Genomic DNA, 22,744 nt, shown 5'->3' with positions numbered 1-22,744 from the left:
TAACTATGCTAACCGAACATGCTGAATGCTGAATTTCACACAGAGTGGAACACAGATGACACAAACTCATATTAAAAGTTAACATTACATGATTAAGACATCAAATTGTGTGTTAAAATGTCAACAAACGTCTTTATAATAATTCTGTAATTACCATTAACGATACAAGTCGCCATTTTGATGTGGCTGTGACATCAACTCGGACAAAGTGGAGCTCTGGATGATACCCGAATTTCCGAGCTGTAATTCCTGCCTGGACGACCGTTCAATTTACTTTTTACAGGTTGGAACCCATTTTTTCCGGCGGTCCGAGTTGTCTTGGACGCGGTATAACAGCAACTATTCATCATGAAAAAATACCCAACCATTCACTTGTACCCTCATTATCAGGCTAGCTTTCATAAGACTTGACATAACAACTGATGTCAGCTCACGACACAAGACCTGATGGACTTGACACCGCTGACTGTTTTAGTACAGTACAGCAATTTTGGTTGAACCCAGGTTGCCATACTATTTGGTCGGTCTATGTAGATGTGTCTGTGTGTGTGCGCAAGGCCAGTTTTGTTTATGTCTAGTCTGCTCATGTGCTACAATTCTTCCATCTCTTGCAACACATGCAGGCATGGGTGGACACACACACACACACACACACACACACACACACACACACACACACACACACACACACACACACACACACACACACACACACACACACACACACACACACCTCTGAAATGCCTTTGACTGCTTTCAATGAAGAAGGGAAATCCTGATGTGGGTTATTTGCATCATGGTAAAACCACATGCAAATACATAAGCGGCCCACACGGTATATAAACTGTGTGGCCTTATCTGAGTTTATGACCTGCCCTTTCAGGCAAACCAATCTCAGCCTAGAGAGCACATTTGTATAGATAAAGCACAGGTAAGACATTAACAAAACTTCCAAACTTGCACCAAGGAGGTGGCCTTTTATGTGCGCCCTAGAAGAAAAATGAATCAGGCAGTCACAAGGCTAACCAAAATGTAGCGTGGGCCTAAATCCTTCACAAAATTCAACTTGGAAAGCAGTGAGTCTCTTTCAGGCACATAACGGGAGGGCTTTCAACCAAGGCAGCCTGGAGCTACACAACACACACACCAGCTGCCCGCCCAACTGTGGACAATACAGGGATGCTGTGGTCAACCTGGAGGCATGGATGTTACCTTCACCGTGATGGCCCATTTCCTCCCTCCCGTCCCCCCGCACCGTCTGAGCTTGACCACACACACAGTATGAGGAACAATAAGAGAAGACTTCAGAAGACACACACACACACGATGGAAGACTATTTCTCTCTCCTTGTCAGTTCGATTTCAGCGTTGCAGCTAGTGCTGCTTGCTGTCAGTATCTGGGCAAAATGTTAGTGCTTTACACTGGATGTCTCTCTGCATCTACTGAGTGCTCGGTGTGCGTAGGTGTGAGAGCTGTAAATTGCATATGCACGCTATGCTATATAGCATGCACATACACATCCACTCACAAACTCACACACCTTAATTTGACCACCTCAGGACGGCTTTGTCTGTTTGCCAGTGAGTGTGCGCTGAGCACTGCTCAGTGAGTGTGCACTGAGCACTGCTCTGTTTGAGTGGGTGTGGGTGAGCAGAAAATCAAATACGGGCCTCGCTAAAGGGTTGGAGTTAACAGCAGGATCTTAATCTGCAGTACACTTCACTGTGCTGCTGGGCCGCTACCAACTAAAAGCAGACAAATCCTAGATGACCACATTGTTTCTTTAGCTATGATTACACTTGATATTTCAATGTGATTTCTGAGATCATTCTGATTATGAAGATTCTTATTAACATCACTTTGTGTCCACAAATGGCCTAAAGAAATCCCATCATGCATCTCTGATGGCTGGTATATTTATTGAAATGTATTTAGCACATTATCTCATGTTACATCACTCATATGCTCATTGTGGCTGGATTAGAGCCAGACTTTGTAGAATCCCAAACACACTGACTGCATGCCTGACAACCTCCATATCAGCTTTTGGTTTGTGATGTGAACTCGATCTAATTTTTGTGCATCCAGGGCACTAAATGCATCCTGGTGTTAAACAAACTAATGAAAGAGAAAGTCACACTGCAGTGTTTCCCACAGGATTTTGAGAATTTGTGGTGGGGTACCGTAGACCCCCTAGGGGGGTGCGGGGGCATGCCCCCCCGCGAGATTTTTTTAAACATTTTAAAAGTAAAATGCATGAATTTGGCGTACTTTGAGAAAGCTTAAGAGCAAAATTAAAAGGCTAGATCTATGAAGAACATGTCATCATTACTGTGCTGTGGGTTTACAATGACAAACTAAATTTCTCCCTATAGGTGAGGGATACTCAACTTGCTTTGCCACTTTCGTGAAATGATAGAAGGCGAGGGGCCAGTTAATAAACAAACAATATACATTTTTCTGTAGCGGATTGTAGGTTTTTGGGGTGTCAGCCGGAGTTTAGGCTGACAGTGTTGTGCACACCGGATAGTTAGTTAGGTTAAGTTAGTTGGGTTAAGTACATACATAAGTGCCTGGGTAGCGAGAAGATGGCGGTATTTGACAATTTAGCAGCTAAATCATAGATTATTGAAAGATATTCCATATTGCTGACTGAAATGCTATAACAGAAGTATTGGCCAGAACGACATGAACATTTATTGGACACTTATTCAGCGGATATCTTGCATGTTGCGTTCAGGTGCACTGTAAAAAAAAAAAAAAAAAAAAAAAAAATGTTTTTTTTGGTCAACATCTTATTGTGGCGGTCAAAATATTATTGTGGCGGCCCGCCACAAATTCCTTTATGTATGGGAAACACTGCACTGACAAGTATGATCACAGCCTTGACCATCACTCCAAACCCAACTTTTGAGACTGGAAAAAGGAGACGTAGAAGTTGAAAAAGTAGCGTAGAGGAAAAAGCACTACCCCCGCGGAGACCAGGGTTCAATTCCCGCAGCCCCCGGCTTGGTCAGACATTGATCAAAAAGAAAAAGTACAGACAGGAGAAGTGTGGGCTTTGCTGAACTGGTGGGAGGAAACTTGAATGTATATGCTACCCTGTGGGCTCAGAGAGGGCTGAAGATAATGATGGTGAAGACTAGAGAAAGACAAGTCTACGTCCCTGTCCTGTCTGAGGACCAGGGCATCTAGTAGGGATGTCCCAATTAGGCCTGGGCGATATGGCATTTTTTTTTATCACGATATGTTTTCTTATATCGATCGATGTCGATATATATCACGATATAAATTTATTAATAATACTAATTGCACATAAAAAGCACGTGAAGAATTTTAGGGGCACAATTAAAATTAAATGCAGAGCGATATAGAATGTATTCGATACGACTCTATTAATCTCTGACCGGTTACAATTAAGTTGAATTCAATTCAAAGTATTCTCATGAGAGAGGCTCAATGCAGCTCATTGGCTATTGTTGTCATTAAATGATAACCCTTTATTTAGTCATCTGTTTGTCCATAATATTCACTTATGGCTTTTTAATGTAACTTGATCCATTTGCATTTTCAGCTTATTATAATTGTTCTATGCTTGTTACTTGTTTTCCCTTATACCACTGGTCTTTGGTGTGCTTATTCTGTTGTGTGTATTACATTATGTTGTTTTTAGTGCAATGAACGTCTTGGTCCAAGGCTAGGTGTTGATTATGCAGCTATAGTTAGCTGCTGTTGGTTTGATAAAGGAAGCAAAGACTGTTTAAACCATAGATGTGTAATGTTATTCGGATAGCTGCTATAGATGGTCTATCTAACAGATAGCATAACGTTAGCAAGATTGTCAAGTATGAAGATATTAACGTTAGCGCATAAGCTAACGTTATTTAGCGTTAGCTAACGCGATGTAGATGCTAATTTGATACCATTCATGACAAGTCAAGTCAAGTCAAATTTTATTTATATAGCACCTTTCATACACAAAGGCAATTCAAGGTGCTTTACAAAAAAAATAATCGAAAAAACAAGCAGCAAAGCAATGCACATATAAAAAAAACACATAAAAAACACAGCCGACAGTTTTAGTTAAAATATATACTCAAATTAACAAACATGAAACATTATTTCTGTTTTAAATAAGTTACAAGGCATTCTTCAGTATTATTATTACATGCACAGTCCATTTGTTGGAAATGTACAGGAATCTTTTTTTTTAAATTACAGGCCGAGAGAGGCAGTAGTTTAGTAGCAGTTAAAAGCAAGAGTAAACATAAAGGTCTTTAGCTTGGATTTAAAAATAGGCAGAGTAGGGGCAGATCTAATGTGTTCAGGGAGTTTGTTCCAGTTATGAGAGGCATAGTGGGAGAACGCGGCTTCACCATGTTTTGATTTGGTCCTCGGGACAATTAGTAGACCAGTGCCTGAAGATCTCAGGGATCTGGATGGTTCATAGTGTAGAAGCATTTCAGAGATGTAGTGTGGGCCTGACCCGTTGAGAGATTTGTAAACTATTAGCAGAATTTTAAAGTCTATTCTAAGATTTACTGGCAGCCAATGCAGGGATTTGAGAACTGGTGTAATGTGTTCAGCTTTCTTGGTTCTTGTTAGAACTCTAGCAGCCGCATTCTGAATGAGCTGTAGTTGTTTAATAGCTTTTTTGGGAAGACCATTGAAAAGACTGTTGCAGTAGTCTAGCCTGCTAGAAATGAAAGCATGAATTAGTTTTTCAAGATCTTGTTTGGACATATAGCCTCTAATCCTTGCTATATTTTTTAGATGATAGAAAGCAGATTTTCTTATAAGCTTGATGTGGGAGTTGAAATTTAGATCAGAGTCAATAATAATGCCAAGATTTTTTACCTGGTCCTTTGGCTTCAAAGATAGGGATTCGAGGTGAGCAGTAACTTTGAGCCTATCTTCTTTTTTGCCGAAGACAATTATCTCTGTTTTGTCTTTATTAAGTTGGAGAAAATTCTGGCACATCCAATCATTAATTTGCGCAAGGCACTGACACAGTGTCTCTATGGGGGCATAGTCATCCGATGAGAGGGCTATGTAGAGTTGGGTGTCATCTGCATAGCTATGATAAGCTATTTTGTTTTTTTGCATAATTAGGCCCAGAGAGAGCATATAAAGGTTAAACAGGACAGGACCTAAAATTGATCCTTGGGGTACCCCACATGTCATTTTGGTTTGTTCAGATGTGTAGTTGCCAATGGAGACAAAGTAGTTCCTGTCTTGCAGATAAGATCTGAACCACTCTAGGACCGTGCCGGAAAGCCCGACCCAGTTTTCCAGTCTGTCCAATAGAATTTCGTGGTCAACCGTATCAAAGGCAGCGCTGAGGTCTAGTAACATTAAGATTGAGATTTTACCTGAATCAGTGTTCATTCGGATGTCATTTATAACTCTGATAAGCGCAGTTTCGGTGCTATGATGGGGTCGGAAGCCTGATTGGAAGGGATCTAGGAGATCATTGGAGGATAGAAAGGTATTGAGTTGTTGGTAGACAGTTTTTTCGAGTATTTTGCTAATAAAGGGAAGATTTGATATTGGTCTGTAATTGCTGATTATAGAGGGGTCGAGGCTACGCTTCTTAAGCAAGGGCTTAACAACTGCAGTTTTTAGAGATTTTGGAAAAATGCCTGTAAGAAGAGAGGTATTAATTATCTTCAGTATGTCGGTCGCCAGGCAACTGTAGACATTTTTTAGAAAGCTTGTTGGCAGGGTGTCTAGGCAACACGATGAGGATTTAAGGCCTCGTATCGTTTCTTCTAGTTTCTTATGGTCAATGACATTGAACTGAGTCATGTTAATTAAGCACCTATTTTGTGGGTGCGGCGGAGCCACATTTGTTCTTGATGTGGAAATAGTTAGTCTGATATTTATAATTTTATCCCTAAAGAAGGTCGCAAATTCATTGCATTTGACATTGGATAGAAGATCAGGGGCAATTTGTGGGGGGGGGTTTGTCAGCCTGTCAACAGTGGCAAAAAGAGTGCGAGCGTCATTGGTGTTTTTGCTGATAATGTCGGAGAAGAAGAATTTTCTGGAATTTTTTAGTTCCTGGTTGTAGGAGTGAAGACTATTTTTATAGATGTCATAATCGATGTGAAGTTTAGTTTTCCGCCATTTGCGCTCGGCTTTCCTACAATCTCTTTTTTTGTTATTTACAGAGGGAGCGTTTCTCCATGGTGCTTTTTTCTTACCGGAGATTAGTTTAGATCTAATGGGAGCTACAGCATCAATAGCCTTTAGGGTTTTAGAATTGAAGTTATCTAGGAGATCATTGACAGAGGCTGAGGAGAGGGAAGGGGCCAGCGAGAAAGCCTCCATGAACCGTGTGCTAGTGCTCTCGTTGATGTGACGCTTTTTGATGGTTTTTGACCGAGTAAGAGCGATAGGGGTGACCTTGAGTTCAAGAAAGATACAGAGATGGTCGGACAGAGCAACATCACTAGCTGAAAGAAACGATGACTCAAAGCCCTTGGTGATAAATAAGTCTAGGGTATGGCCTCGATTGTGAGTGGGCCCAGAGACATGTTGTAACAGGTCAAAAGTGTCAAGGAGGTTATTCAATTCTTTGGCATTATTATCATTGGGGTTGTCAATATGAATATTAAAATCTCCTGCAATAGTTAAACAGTCGTGTTCTATGGAGATTATAGAAAGGAGTTCTGAAAATTCATCAAAAAAACTACTAGAGTACTTAGGTGGTCTGTATATAATCAGTAGTAAAATAGAGGGAGAGCACTTCAGAACAGCGGCCAGATATTCAAACGATGAAAAGTCGCCAAACGATACCTGCTTACATTGAAAAACATCAGAGAAAATAATAGCTACTCCTCCCCCCTTCTTACCGACTCTGGGGGCGTCAATGTAGTTAAAGTTAGGTGGGGCTGACTCATTAAGAACATATTCCCTGTTGTTTAGATCAAGCCAGGTCTCTGTGAGGAACATGAGGTCCAGTTTATGACTCGTAATCAGATCGTTTATTAGAAGCGACTTGCTTACAATGACAGCCAGCTACCGCTACCCATAACCAGAACTACTGTCTGCTGCAGCTTTATCTCCCGTGTACAAATCCACGGCCTGACATATTTTAATTCCCTCTGTATATGTTACTGTTGTTTTGCCGGGCCAGGCTCTAACTGAGAGAAGAGAAGAGCCAGCCGACTGCGAGGCTCTGAGCAGAGAAATGGATTCTTCCGCAAACGCGTGCATCACATGGTTTATTTTCCATTGATGCCATTGGTTCCACTCAGTGTTGCCTTCAAATACCCCCCAAAAACGACACGTTATTCACAATAAGCATTGCTGTCCTAAGCTGCGGTCATGTTTCTGAGGGGTTTTGAACGCAACACTGAAAATATTTTATCGAAATTACAGCTCATAAATTTATCATCGTTATCGTGGCCGTTTTTTTCGTGAAAATTTTCGACATCGTTTTATCGCCCAGCCCTAGTCACAATACTAGAATTTCAACTTCGATACCCAGGAAAATATCGATACTCTATACCATTTTCGATACCACGTGATGACATCAACAATAAAGTTAGACAGATGGACGGACAGACGCACACTTCTCCATAATCTAGGCCCGATCAAACTCATTAAAACGTTGCACTGACAGCAGATTAGCTCTGCTCTAGCCATCAGCCAGCCTATCAGAACACGTTTAGCTTGTTGAAGCAACAGATACCCACCAATGATAGGGAGGGGGAAATCAGTGATTTTTCATGAAAAGAAAGCACTGATAGTATCGAAACTGTTGCAAATGAGTATTGTATCCATTTCAAATTGTTTGTATCATACTTATCGGTACTATCGATACCTGTTGCAAACAAGTATTGTATCCGTTTCAAAATTTCAGTATTGATACTTTTGAGAGAGAGTGGCGTCACTCAGCGGAGGACCAAAATGCGAGACTCATTAGCCAATGAACAGCCAGGAATGGGTCTCGCGCTACTTTTGCATGCTAAAATAAAGCTGATAATGTACAATTTGATTCAAGGGATGAAAAACCCTTTCAAAGTACAACACAAACTGTCTATTTTGCTGCAACTCGACAGTGCTGCTTTTTTTACTCATGAGTTCCAGGACCTTACTTCCTGGAAAAAAACTGGTCCATTGGAGTGAATGGAGATGTCGGGACTCTTCTATCTACACGGCTCTGCTACCATCTAGCCTCATTCACCCTCCCATATCTCTAGACAGCCACAGCCACACGTGTGTGTATCCGTTTATGAGTGTGTGTGTGTGTTCATCTGTACACTAGTGTGCAATATGAGCGACTGTGTGTCAAAGACAACAAGTAGTCTAATAGAGAGACAGAGTGTGTGTTCCATGCTGACTGAGGTGAATACGTGCCTGCATGTGCATACTGCAACCTAGCACAGATGTAGGCTATATGAGGTGCTACATCTGCTGGCACAGGGAGGCTAGCTACGGTACACAGACCTACTGCCTATATTCTATAAAGGGGAACAGATAGCTCTACTGTCATTCCAAGATTAATCTAACACTTGACCTAAAACTAGTATGAAATCATTATCGAGTATATTTTAGAAATATAGAAATCTTTACCGACCATTGGTCCATATGGAAACAAAGCACTGGCTCTGGCTGGGACCAGTGATGCATTAAAACGTAACTGAAGAAACCGAATGCAACCTAAGAAAACACAGTTTCATGAGAGTATCCAGGACTGAGTGATTGATTTCAGTGTCGTGCGCTCGAGGTGCACAGCTCTGGTCCTACAAAACATCCGCACATCATGTTGCAATGTGTGAGTATATTTAAAAGTGAACACAATAATCACATTGTTTCTATGTTGTTTCTAACGTCTGATGCTGGTTTCTTGGCCAGGTCTTTCTTGGAAAGGAGATTCCTAATCTCAATTAAATGTCCCTGATAAAATAAAGGTTAAATTAAAAAAAACTGACCAAACTCGAGAATTATACAAAGCAGCAAAGTGACACATGATGAAATCTTCCTTTACTGAAAGATCACAATTATTTTCATAATTGTCCAACTGAAATCAACACCTAAGACAAGTTGCTATAAAGCACAGCTCTTACATCATTTCAAATACAAAGGGAAGGAACACAAACAGATTGACGCTTCTCTAAAGTCCCACAAATCTAATCCTGGCCTCATCCTGGTCTCCTCTAGTCTCTTAAAACAGACTGTATCATCTACATCCGGCGAATGCAGCTATATACAGTCTGTACGTTACACCCCCAGAACATGCACAAGGAAGTTGGGAAAAAAACCTTCAGACTGGAAGGAAGTTCTACGGAATCCGACCAATCACGACACGCGAATGCGGCATATTGGATTCTGATTGGACTAATGAGCGGAAGACCCGCCTTTCTGCCGGCATATTGGATTCTGATTGGACTAATGAGCGGAAGACCCGCCTTTCTGCTTCCCATTCCGGTTGGTGCATGATTCTCCCCCACGAAGTACAGACGGTATGGCGGAAGCATTTGAAAATTGCGGAAGCCAACTCGTCTGTTCTAAGAGACTAGGTCTCCTCTGGTGTGCAACTGACCCTTCCTGTTTCTATTGCTAATGGTTATGTACCTTTAAAGATGCACACGTGTATGAGATGTGCTATACAAATAAACTAGCCTTGCCTCCCTTACCATGGCCCACACACCAAAGTTTCCCCACAATGTATTTGATATAGCTAACAGGTATGATTCCAAATCAGAGTTTTCATCAAAGACTTTCTTGTCTGTTCTCTTTTCCAACATTTAAAAAGCGGCAGCCAAGAGTACAAAATGTGATGTTTGTCTGTCTTGTGACGATCATCACATTTTCCAGTGTCAGGTCATGTCTGACAATGATAAATCTGATTTTACATTGACCACGTTTACATGGGCATGAGTATCCCGGGTATTGTCGGGGGTTTTGGAGTATCCCGTTTTTGTCTTTGCGCATGTGAACATCATATCCCGATTTCATAAACCTGGAAAAGCCCTGCTCCCGGTTTTGAGAAACCCGGTTATGCTAGCTGGAGTACTCCAAAAGAAACCGGGATACTACTGCATATTGTATACATCTTATCCTGGTTACTGACTGCAGCAGCACAGGCGCTGCTTCAGCCAAGTCTTCTGGAGCGATGTGGAAACTGAGTTTTGTCTTTCGGTGATTAATTCAATATACTTGGCAGCTTAGATAGGAGAAAGCATCGAAATGCTGACCTGTTCAAGTGTGTAGTATACAGTACAGACTGTACAGACTACAGGACAAAGGTGTTGTGAACTTGTGACGAAAATGAAAGAAGCAGTGCGCTAACGGAGATAGACCACTGTAAAGAGGAGATCCAAAAAAGATCACAGGCACCTGCGCAAATAGCATGCAGTAATCAGTAACCGGGATATTAGCACTTCTGTATACAGGGATATGAATAACCTGCTTTCTCTGTGTCCCATGCAAACGTCATATCCCGAATATGATCAAAACCAGGATAAGCCTCATAACCGGGACACTCAAGTCCATGTAAACGCAGTCATTGACTATGTGCATCTCCACAGCACTTTGACAGTATTAAAAATATACATACATGCACACATACACACTCACAGCAAAGCACTGAGGAGTAGAGTGAAGAGACGTCCTCACCCTCATTGCCATATATGATCAAAATAAGAAGGCTTGGCAAGAGAAGGGAGGTCAGCAATAAACATCTCAGCCTAACCCCTGATAATCTTCCTGGTTCAACTACAGACTGTTCTGCTGAAAGAACTACAGACTGTCCTGCTGAAAGAACTACAGACTGTTCTGCTGAAAGAACTACAGACTGTTCTGCTGAAAGAACTACAGACTGTTCTGCTGAAAGAACTACAGACTGTCCTGCTGAAAGAACTACAGACTGTTCTGCTGAAAGTTGTCTGGAACAGGTAAAGAGCAGTACGGCTGGCCTGGGGGAGGGCTGGGGGCTCAACAGCAATGATTCATGCATGATAGCATGAAGCAGCATGAAGGGCAGTTTATAGACAGCGATTTATGGCGGTCGGCCCCGACCATGAACATATTCTATTATCAATCAATGATCATGGTCGGTGCCGCCCATCATAAATCGCTGTACTATAACCTGCCCTTAAAGAGGCAAACTGTTGCATTCTGGCAATTTCTGGCATTTGGTTCTGCGTTTATATGACAGCATTGTGATAACGATTTGCGTGATGATAACACTGTTGCAGATTGGTTGCATTAAAGAATAAAAACCCAGTAAAGCCCTATAAAAAAGTCCCGTTTTCCTTGCAGCACTTCGCAGAGGAAATCGATGCATCTGGCTGTGAGTTTGAGGGTCGTTTAATTCATTAATATGCTAATAATATGTTAAAGTAATAATCCAGAGGATTTCAGTTTTGTTGTCCCTGACATCACCTATGGCCCTGAGCAGTAATTGCAGGTGAGATCGAAACAGTGTCGCATGTGACGTGAAGGATTTTTCTCTCGCTCTCCTTAATACATTCAAGTTGGCCAGTGGGGGCGGTAATGCAATGCTAGTCTAGCTAATCTAAAACTGTTGGCCATTTTGTTCACGTTAATCCCACGTGCCCGACGTACAGCCAATCACAATGTGTGCCCGAGCCGATCTTGTAGCCCGAGCCGAAATTGCACCGACACCGGCGCTTGACTGCTGCATAGGCAGGATGTGTTCTGCCCAAAGTGGGATCCATAATAACGTGGATACAAAAGCAACTTGTTCCTACTCCACCTGTCCTCTCTGGCGGACCAATCACTGCTGGGAGATGGGAAACGCGTCAAGAACTGTGCACCGCTTGTGATATCTTTTTGTTTTGTTTGTTTGGGGGCAGGGAAAGTGTCATCACAGACACAAATTCATAAATGTTGCAATACGGAGAGATGAAAGGTCTTTCATCAGTGAGCCATAGTCTCAATCACCATTGTGTTAACTCAGTTGTTGATATATAGTGACTTTACACATTTATTTACATGAAAATCTTCCAGATTATAACTTTAATAGCTGGCGGGCACTTATACTCCATTATGTATGTTTTGACTAAAAACATACATAATTAACAACTCATTATCAGACTGATGTCATGATAGTTTGGTGAATGCCAATGCGATTCACTTGTGCCATTAAGGCTACATTGATAGGCTAATGTTAGTTGAATCATGCTATTGTTTTTCATTGTCTTCCATGTGCGAAGTGGGGCGGTGTTATCAGTTTTCACAAGAATTGCGTATTGCCACTTTACATGGCGACGTAAGGGTGGGTGGCGTTATCAAAGAATTCCACTCTGGAACCTGGTTTAACTTTTTTGTGTTTTCAGGCCCCAATAACCTCACTGTGACTCATGTAAAAGGAAGGCCAAAAGAAACACAAAAGTTTGTCGTTTTATGCATCACTAGTGATTTTGCAAGTGACTATACACAAACCCTCTGCCTGGGGAAGGATGCGCTACCAAGCTGTCAAATTGATAACATTATTCGGGCTGCTGAGCCGAGCCAACTTTTGTCCTGAATCAGACCCTTTTTTCAGATGTCTGGAACCCATTATGTGCCTGACGAATGTTCAGATGACACAAGAACATGCCACGCTGACGTCATTCCAGGGATGCTTTACTGATCACTGGACATTCTGTCGTTCGTATTTCATATGAAACCCACATTTTCGTGAAAAGCGTGTGCCAAATGGTACATGGACAGCTTGATGTTCGTTGACTTCAGTCAGCACTTTGGGAAACCCTAGACTCTCACTTTACTGACCCTCCGCCTCCGCTCACTCCAGCAGTTCCTTCCTTTCCCCAATGCAGCAAAGGCCACAGCTCCTGGCCCACTGTGTTTTGACCAAGTAGAGGCAAACCACTGGTCTGTGGAGCAGGACGCTGTCTGTATGGCCTGATATGGCCCTCAGAGACAGGCAGCCAGACCGTGGGCACCGCTGCAGCCCTGGCAGGGTTGTTATTTTCTGGCCAAGCTGCAACTGGTTATAACTTTATCTAAAAAGCTGATCCTACCATTCTCCTTAACCTCACTGGAGACCTGTCTACACCTTAAAGAAATTAATTGCTTTTTCAAAACGTGGCTATTTTGGAGTGCACATTGCACCCTGGTCATATAGTAAGAAAAGCCCTGGAAGGGAGGAGAGGAGACAGTCTAGAAGAGTGGAATAGTAGTATTAAGAGTTCAACACTTACTTTGACTGTGCCATGCTACAAGCAGCAGCAATAGTAGCTGCATCAATCAGATCCCAACATATATCAGATGTTGACTGGATTACGATTTATTAAATAGAACACAAAAGCTGTTTGGCGTCCACTACTGGACTGGACAGGCGCTACTAGAATATTTGGACTTTCAGGCTATAGAGCTCGCAAGTTGATGCCATGTTTGTTTAATACCCTACCTGGCCTATGCAGTGGGAGGAGCGCCATGTTTGTGAATAGAACAATGCGTGACATCAGGATGGCCAGCTCTATAGCAGTTTGCAGTAAAGCATTATGTACAACAGGAGCAGCGGTTCCCAACCTTCCCCAACGCATGGCCAACTTGAAAATCCCAAAAACTGTCCGCGGCCCACATCCAACTGCAAAGGACAAATAATGCAATCTCAGAGCACTTATTTTAACGATAAAAGGAGCTGTCCATCAGCACCACACACAAATCAGAAACTAAAAGTGAGGGGCTGTCTGCAATAGGCTAATTAACGAATATTGATTGCAAATTAAATAACGTATCGTCATTCGTCAAACAATCTAAAATGCACTCTCATACATAATGATCCCCCCCCACCATGAATAAACGTAATGTTTTGCTAATTATTTGGCAACACTTGCAATACCTTTGCAGCCCACAGGTTGGGAATAGCTTATGTACAACAAATATTTGACATGCTCTATCAGAATGATCTGCTGGGACTATAGTCTATTGCTCCAAGTGTAGCTGAAATTTGCAACCCATCTTCTGTACATGGCACTGTGGGTTCAACTGTTGGAGTTGGGTAGCTGATCGACATAACAACTCCCACAACCTGGCTTATACTGAGGCATGGAGAGACAGTGAGTCCTCTAAATGAAGCTGGATGTCACTCTCCCTCTCCTTTACAGTACACTTGAAGGAAGGTGGTGGTTGAACTCTCTGTAACAGGGATTGTCTTTTTCCTCCAGTGAGGTGTGGAGAAGCCGGCGGCTCGCTGAGCGCCGTCTGAGAGCGACGCCAGGGGATAATAGGAGTCAGTGACATCTCAAAGTGTGAGCAGCGGCTGTGTTTAACCAAGCCTATTAAGACCTGGACTAATCCTGCCTTACACGTCCTTATCCAGGCTTCCACTGACAGCCTTAACTCACTTAGGATGGGCCATTTACACTGACAGCCTTAACTCACTTAGGATGGGCCATTCACAGCATGACTGATTGCAGCTCTCATCTCACACTCGTACACATAACACTTTCTAGTCGCTTTTCCTCAATGATTGCTGTCCAAGCCAAGGATATATTTTATAGTAGACAACAACAATACTGAGTTGCTAATCTGCCAAATGGTAAACCAGTGACAAACCAGAACAGTCACTAAAGTTATGGTTAAGAAATTGTAATTGACTAACGTTACCTGACTTCCTGTTCCTAAATATTCTGCATCACCAATCATTCAGTTAGGCCAACCCTTCATTAATTGTCAGACCACAGAATCATCACACGGAACCCAAGCAGGACATTTTCAGACCATTTCATTACAACTGCACAATAACATACACCTCTTTTAAGCTGCTCACCTTGGGAGCCAGGTACAATGGCAATTATAATGGATAATAACATGATACATCTACAGTATGGCTCTGGTGTGCCCTACTTCTCCAAGCGGAGGTATTCAGCAGGGAAATGAAGGGAGAGTGCCACACATGTCAAATAACCTGGGCTGCTTTTGGTTGGCAAGAAATGAGAGCAAACGTTTTGAAACAGAGGATGCAACCTAGATAATTTGAATTGTCCTAAAAAGAGATAACTGCCTTTTCCAAAGATGTTTCTCTCTCACACACACACACACACACACACACACACACACACACACACACACACACACACACACATATATATATAAGGGCTTTAAGTTGATGGTGGTGGGTCACATAATGTGCAACCAATTTAAAGTTAGCCAGCTACAAGCTGCATGCACAATACTTAAGTCCCCCCCCCAAAGGGATGCAGCATTTGTGTTTTAGTAAGGTGTAACCTTCCTCTCCAAGTCTAGTGAACTATAATCAATGCAGTACAGGCCAAATTAGTCAACAAGAGCACCCACCTGCCCACAAACAAGCTACTAAAATAGCTAACAACTCAGCTAGACTCCAAGTTGAGAGGGAAAATCCCTCGGTATCCTTGGCCCCAAGAAGGGTACATTTATAACGTTACATGGATGGGCGTGGAAACGTTAACGTTCCAGAGGCACCTGAGCGAAGAGTGCAGAGAGCTCCATCCAGTAGTACAAATGTTATGCAACCTGCTGAAAGCAACCAGAAAGCAACAGTGTACGTTAAAGCACTCGAGCTATGGCCTCTATTTGCGAGTGTGACCATCTTCTCCCTCCCAGTAAAGCATGATCCACCACCATGTTAGAAAGCGTCTTGCTAACCCACCAGGGTAGTTAGGGTAACTGGTTAGCTTAATGACTAACGTTAACCAGCAATATTAACAGCCAGATGTGTTTCGCTGACTAGCATGATGTGGTAACGCTAGCAGTTAACGATGACAGCCTGGTAACCTGGATGCCAAGTGAGCGGTTGTCTACACACCATCATGCAAATATAACGTTACCTGAAAAAAGAAACGGTATCACTGGCTAGCAAAATTCGGCTGAATGCGTATCTGAACAAGCTAACTTATATTTAACTGCCCGAAACAGCCACAAGACAAGACAAGCATTTCGAAAATACTGAACGATACTTAAACTAGGCTTACCAGCTAGCTAACCTTAACTAGCAGCATATTGGCTAGCATGGTCAAGAAGGCCTAAAGGTTAGTTTTCAATATAACGACATCAAGACAGAAACAAATTATGGGAGAATTATTAAGCCATATACCAAGTAGAAGTAATTTCAGCTCTCTCCTCGAGTCTCGTTTGTCTCGGCGGAGTTGCTTGTCAATTTCTGCATTGATTCGTTTGGACTCCTTCGCCTCCTCGCTCAGGCAGCAAGCCATCATGGACTCCAGAGTCATCCCCTCTTGTTTTGGCTGCCCGGTTTAAACGGGACCCGATAACACTGTCCACGGTTCAGTATAGCAAATCCCGATCCACGCTTCGATCTCAGGCGAGGTGGTGGTTCGTGGGGCTGGATGGGATTGGGGGAGGGGAGCCTAGGGCCTCGCTGTCAAGTTGTCCCCCAGCCGAGAACAACTGCGACTTCACCCGGGTGTTCTCAGCAAATCACGGGAGACTCGGACAGAGGAGGGAGTCAAGAGACGGTGGGCCTCTCCCAAGATGCTCTGTCCGCCCGTTTCTTAATATAGCTAATGGTAAATTAGTGCAAATGCCACCGATCAGCTGCTTTTATAATCCCCGGTCTGTCACTTTAGTCCAATTATATCTTCACAATCCGTCAAAAGTGGTTCAAACTGCAGTGTCGCGACATCCAAAGCGTGCAAGCCCCTAACAGGAGATTTCTGTGCAGTCTCCCCAACGTTAACGTTAGCTACTTTAGCCCCCCAGAACGAGTCCTTGCTAGTACACTAACTTAGTAATAGGGTGGACATGAAACTCGTAGAAACGTTATTGTACTATCCGCGCCGCAAAAACACGCACGTTTATTTTCTGTCGATGTGTCTAACTACTTTAACGTTAGCGTTATATTAGACGTCAGCTAGGAAAGCTAGACGATTCCTTGCTAGCCAGTTAGCTCCCTTAACAACGCCTTAGCTAATGTGTCAACCCGCAGTGATTGAAGCAGCAGGCTGGCTTAGGGATTTGTCCGCCTAGCTAGCGATAGCTGGGCTGCACTCCATCACATCCTGGATCATTTTGAAGGTAGAAGATGAGGTTGGAGCCTGGAGGAAGAGTTCCTATGTCGGCGGGTTTTGCCAGAATAAACAAGTGGCTTTTGCGTAGCTCGTCGCTGGAACAAGGTACTCTAGTTTGATGCCAAGGAGGAGGTGCTGGGCAACACGTTGACTGACAGGGGGCTGCATGAAACCGGTTTTGGACAAATCACTTGAATGGACGAGGCGGGTCCTCAGGGTGGGCTCTGGCTCTGAATGGGTTATGCAGGATTGGGCAGGGGTTGTTTTCGGTAATTTGTCATCCTTGACCAAGCCCAAATCCACCTACCCCCCCCCCCCCCCACACCATTCATTCATTTTACAGCTTGAACTCCACAGTGAAAAGGTGGTAGTAGGCGACAGGCAGCATGGCTACTGATCACATTAGACAGAGGACCTCACCTTTTAAGAAGTAGGCTAGTACTCAATCAATTATATTATGCCGTATAATACAATCAATGAGTATAATGCTTACAGTCCATGGTATAATGCAAGCAACCAAAATAGAAACTGTTCGAGGTCTGTGGCCACAGATGTACTGCAATACCAGTGACATCTTGTGGTCATAGGGTATAGTTGCATGTCACTTTTGCTCATGACATTCATCCAGGAAGTTCAGGAAGTATGAGTATAATGGGAGCATGGAGAATGGGAGGCATTCATACATTTCTGGGCCCCGTGATGCTTTTCATTGGACACCCTAAGCCTTAGCTGATCACTAAGCTCTCACAATTCAGATTTAATGTCATATTTGTTTATATTTAGTTAAAATTGCCATCTTTGCATTGTCTATATATCTCATGTAACTTGTGGTTGTGAAGGCCAACTTCTAACATTACAGTCATTGCTTACTAGTGCAGTGCAGGCCCGGGCGCCCGGCTCCAGGATGAAGTGACTGAGGGGGCAGTTAAAAATGGTGAGGGGGCAAATTGAAAATGGCCTTGCCAAAAATTTGCCTAAATTTGGAGCGTCATTGCACCCCCTTGCTGACAAGGTAGCATGATATAGCTGGTAACAATGGATTCCTTAGGTTTTCTAGTTTCATATGAGCCCGGGAGCTTCACTCTAGCTTAAAAAATGAGACCACTACAGCATTTGAAAGACAGCAATGTCGCACCGCGAGAAGTGGAAGAGGAATTCAAAAAATACAAATGAGGGGGTCCCCCACAAGCCCCCCCGTGGCGCTGGGCCCGGTCCACTGCCTGTTCCCTTCTCTCCCCTTCCCACATCATACTCACCCACTCTTCACAACATCCCTGCTTGCACCACACTGCACTTCCTCAGGTCCCCAGCAGTGCACCCACCAATTTTGAAGTCAATCGGACAAACCATTCTCAAGATACGTGAAAGCCGTCTTCTGACTGGTCAAATTGCACAAAATTCAACACTGCACTGAACAGTTCTGGAGATACGCGAAAGCCATGTTCTGATTGGTCGAACTGCCAGTAAAGCACAGGGGTAGGGGGCATGGTGACACAGTGGTAGCGATGCTGCCTCACAGCAAGACGGTCCTGGGTTTGATTCCCGCCCGGGATGCTGAGGGTGTGTCCCCATTCCCATGTCCTCAGTGCCTACGGCCCAGCTGGGGTCGTCATAAAAAGCCTTTCTGTATAGAGTTTGCATGTTCTTCCTGTGCTCCCCTGGGGTTTCCTCCAGATAGGAACCCCCCGCTAAAAAAAACATGCAAAAAAAGCCCATACAGAGTCACTCATTTTAACAGACTATAGAGGTAAAGCAATTAGTGTGGTGGTGAGTTTCCAGCCAACCTTTTCCCAAACAATGTGATTTTGTGTGTTTTTCCCATGCTTGTTCTAAATACCTAGAAATTAGCAAAATATTTTTACATACAGTAGCTGCATTGCAACCTTGATTGTCAGAATGCCAGCATGCCTAAATGAGGAAACATAAGTTCAAGAACTGAAAGTAAGAGAAAACCAGATATCACAAACTTAACTTTCATATTAAACTTGCAATATTTATGCAAAACACAATGATTCACTACATAAAAAATAAAATCCAAATATCTCACTACTGTTCCACGCAGCTCATAATTGCTCAAGTGCTCATCAGCTTGAGCAGGCGAGCAAGCGAAGTTCGCGAGCACGCTAGAAATGAGCACGCAGTATTTCTAGTTATAATGAAAATAGGACAGGGTCTAAATAGAATGATGAAATATAACACAACAGACCATGTGAACAAAACTTTACATAATTTCAGTCCTGATCTGAGAGAAAATTCCTCAGTTAGTCCTGCTGTTGGAAATAGTCACAGTAGAGCTGTCGGGCGTCTTCTGCCTGGGTTTGCTCGGTGCTGGGTGAGAGCGCGTGCTTGTGGCTAGGCTGTGGACTCTCTGCCCCGGCCACCTCCTCCTGCCACTTTGCATTGAAAGCGTCCCCGTGGGACTCGCACACGTTGTGCAGAATGCAACACGCCAGGATCATAGTGGGCACCACATCCAGTCCATGGTCGTTCCTCTTGCTCAGGCACTGCCAGCGTGCCCTCAGCCTCAGTAGTGCCTCCTCCGCCACGCACAGCGCCACGGTGAGCTGTCGGTTAAAGAGCCGCTGTGGCTCCGCCAGTGCCGCTCCTCCAGCAGCCTTCCTCCCCTGTGCCTCAGGATAGCACTTCATCAGCCAGCTCTGCAGCGGGTAGCATGCCTCTCCCACCAGCGCATACCTGACAGGACAGAGGTCTCTCAGTCAGTCAAAAGTGCAAAAACAAAACTTGTGACAAAGTGCATTGCAACATACTTGGGCTGGGCGATAACCTATAGCCAGAAAAATGATCGATATAAAATATCAGTCGATATCGATAATTATTGATATTTTATTATGATATTATTACCTATTTTTAATGAAGACCACAAGATTTTTTATTTTATTTAACTCTTTATTTTGAAGCTCATTTATGAAGGCACACAGGTAATAATTTTAATGTTAACACAATTAAAAACACAAATTGAGTGTTGCAGCTGTGTAATTAATATGTCCGGGTGGAAACTTTAGGATTTGTCTGTTTGATTGCCTGTAATGAGTGTCACTCGTAGCGCGCTCCATTATCAAGGGACATATCGATATATATTGAACTATTTTCTTATTGTATTGATGAATTGTCTATCGCCGATATATATATTGCTATTGATTTATCGCCCAGCCCTACAACATACTATGTTGTACAGCACTAAGTGAGAGAAAATGATCTGGTGTTGTCACTTTTGTGTAGTCTTTTTTCAGTGGGGTGTGCGATTGGCGAGCGTTGAAGGTCTGAAGAAGGCTCTGTGCCGAATCGCATAAGCATTTTTCTATTGTGATGTGAGCCAAATAAATAAGTGAAATGTATTTTGTCCTCCTTGACTTTAAAATTTGAGATGTGCTACCCTTTCATCTTTTTTGTACTCGGTACTGAATTTGATCCTGATTCAACAGTCATGCTCTTGGCTTCAACAATACCTGAGTGGTTTTCCCATGAAGATAGGGGGCGACTCGGGCGACAGTCCGCCCTCTGAGGCTGTGGCCCAAAGTGTTGAGTTCTGTAAGATGTCAGCTGGGTCTGTCCCGCCTGGGAAACTGGCACATACATCCCAGAATTGCCCGAGACCATTAACAGCCACCTGAAATGACCAGAGGGACATAAAGCAGCAAAATTACCAGACTGAAGAAATCAATGTCAAGACGTGTGAGGCGGTTGCTCCTGTAAACAAACCGAACATCATCTAACAGAGGACAGTGACAGTAGGGCTGGGCGATATGGACCAAAAATCGTATCTCAGTATAGGCTGAGGCGATACACTATATACATCTTGGTATTTTCTATGAAGTGGGCTAAATGCTCAGTTGTAAGTCAAAGCCACATGTGAGATACTTTTATTAAAACAAGACCGTGATCACAATAAAGAATAGAACCGGTAGAACAGTCTGGTAAGTTCAGAAAATTACATCACTTTACTGTAATGCAGCCATTAAAACCAGGAAAAGACAACACTTCCGCCATATCATATTATGATACCCAAAATCTAAACTGATATCTACTCTCATATCATGATATCGAAATACAATGTAATATTGATATATTTACCCAGCCCTAAGTGACAGTGAGCATATGTTTAAGCGAAGGAGGGTGTCCTCCTCTCTACCTGGGACAGCACTGAGAGCCAGCCAGCAGGGTTCAGGTAGTCGGACGCGTTGGACGAAGGGGTGAGGATGGCCGTGTGGAGCGTTGCCACTGCAGCGACGCAGTGAGGGAACCCCCAGCGGGACAGGAAGAGCTGGGCAGAGTCCTCCAGCTCCTGGTCGGTGGGCGGCCGCAGGTAGACCGGCCTGAGGAGCGCCACAATGGCGTGACACATGTCTCGGACGCACCTGCACACGGTGGATTTCCCCACGCCAAAGAGGCTGCTGATGGTGCGGTATTCGATGTTGGACGCCAGGCGCCACAGAGCCACAGCGACGCGTTTCTCCACCGGCAGGGCCAGGCGGAAGCTGGTGTCCTGCCGAGCCAGATGAGGCCGCAGCTTGTCGCACAGGAAGAAGAAGGTCTCCCGGCTCATACGGAACTTATCCAGCCAATCGGAGGGTCGGAATTCTGTCATCACCACCCGCTCCCACCAATCGGTGCTCGGGGTGGTGGTCCAGGGCCGCGTGCGGATGCGAACATTGGAACGTATACCTCCTGCTATCATCATCTGCGGACAGGGAGAGACAACTCTGTGATTCATCAAGTCAAACTGGTGGGCAAGCTCTCTAGCAGGAGACAGTATCAGTATCATTCAGTATTCTGTTACATCACCACACAGCTAGCATGGTTTCTGATTGTAGGATCAATGATTCAGACAAATATGTATTAGTATGGCAAAAATATCATTGTGTTTAGATATTTTACGCCAGTGTAGTATACTGCAGTGTTGCTGTAGGGATAGCTGCTAAGCCTAGGCTACTACAGTAAAATATATTATGGTATGGCAAGTTAATGTAATACACAGCAGTTATGTAAAGCACTTTGAATTGCCTCTGTGTATGAAATGTGCCATATAAAATAAACTTGCCTTACAGTATTTACAATGTATACGTTATTTTATAATACTCAATGTAACAGGCTACTCAGAGAGAGAGAGTTGTGTACTACTGTTCTTCTCAGTACTGACCATGAGCATCCTCCTCTGTCTCTGGAAGAAGTACTGTCGATGGCGGATGCGCCTCTGTATCTCATTGCGTCTCTGGGCGTTTGCGCTGTTTATGTCTCTTCTGCGCTTCAGCAGCATGTACGTCATCAGGAACATGAGAGACCGCAGCTTGTCCTCTTCTTCCATTTGGACGAATTCAGCCGAGAGGCCGCACAGAAAACATTCAGTTCAAGCTAATTTATTCACAGCAGAGCATGCAGCTATGCATGTAGCATTATGTAGTATTGGAGCTGGAGGGGAGCTTCTATATCCATGATGGAGGAGAGCCTTTATTAGTCTGGGCACCTTTCACCCCGCTTTTTGTCATGGGGCGTAAACCACGGAACCAGAATGAACACCGGAAGGCAGTGCGCCAAAAAACGTCTTTGTTGCCTTTAGCTTGACGTCTCTTTCCTCGATTAATTGTCCGATTCAAAGATTCTGTATTGGCTTAAAAAATGTTAGATTGTGAATCCGCAATGTTTCTAAAAGAACTTCAAAAACTTCGTTCGGTACGTCCATCTTTTGTTTTGTTGTTTGCCGTTCTGATACTTGTGTCAAATTGTCAAGTTA

General features: G+C 43.5%; 2 protein-coding genes across 2 annotated transcripts in view; both read right to left on the bottom strand.

Annotated features, from left to right (window-relative positions):
• LOC310774358 (guanine nucleotide-binding protein G(q) subunit alpha-like) overlaps positions 1-16,893 on the bottom strand; it is a 38,664-nt gene extending 21,771 nt beyond the window's left edge. Inside the window, exon 1 of the mRNA XM_083634421.1 lies at positions 16,062-16,893. Coding sequence (XP_083490547.1) covers positions 16,062-16,197 — 136 coding nt within the window. The 5' untranslated portion in view covers positions 16,198-16,893. The remainder of the gene's footprint in view (positions 1-16,061) is intronic.
• Positions 16,894-19,012: 2,119 nt separating this feature from the next.
• Positions 19,013-22,373, bottom strand: LOC310773725 (uncharacterized protein). The gene is made up of 4 exons (XM_083633661.1): positions 22,154-22,373; positions 21,146-21,694; positions 20,463-20,623; positions 19,013-19,689 (listed from the first exon to the last, which is right to left on the bottom strand). Exons 1-4 carry the CDS (start codon positions 22,316-22,318, stop codon positions 19,257-19,259), a joined length of 1,308 nt encoding a protein of 435 aa, XP_083489787.1. The 5' UTR covers positions 22,319-22,373; the 3' UTR covers positions 19,013-19,256.
• Positions 22,374-22,744: the final 371 nt, after the last annotated feature.

The sequence above is a fragment of the Poromitra crassiceps genome, assembly GCF_964638095.1.
Source record: "Poromitra crassiceps genome assembly, chromosome: 3".
Classification (NCBI taxonomy): domain Eukaryota; kingdom Metazoa; phylum Chordata; class Actinopteri; order Beryciformes; family Melamphaidae; genus Poromitra; species Poromitra crassiceps.
This window is presented reverse-complemented; position numbering and strand designations above follow the sequence as displayed.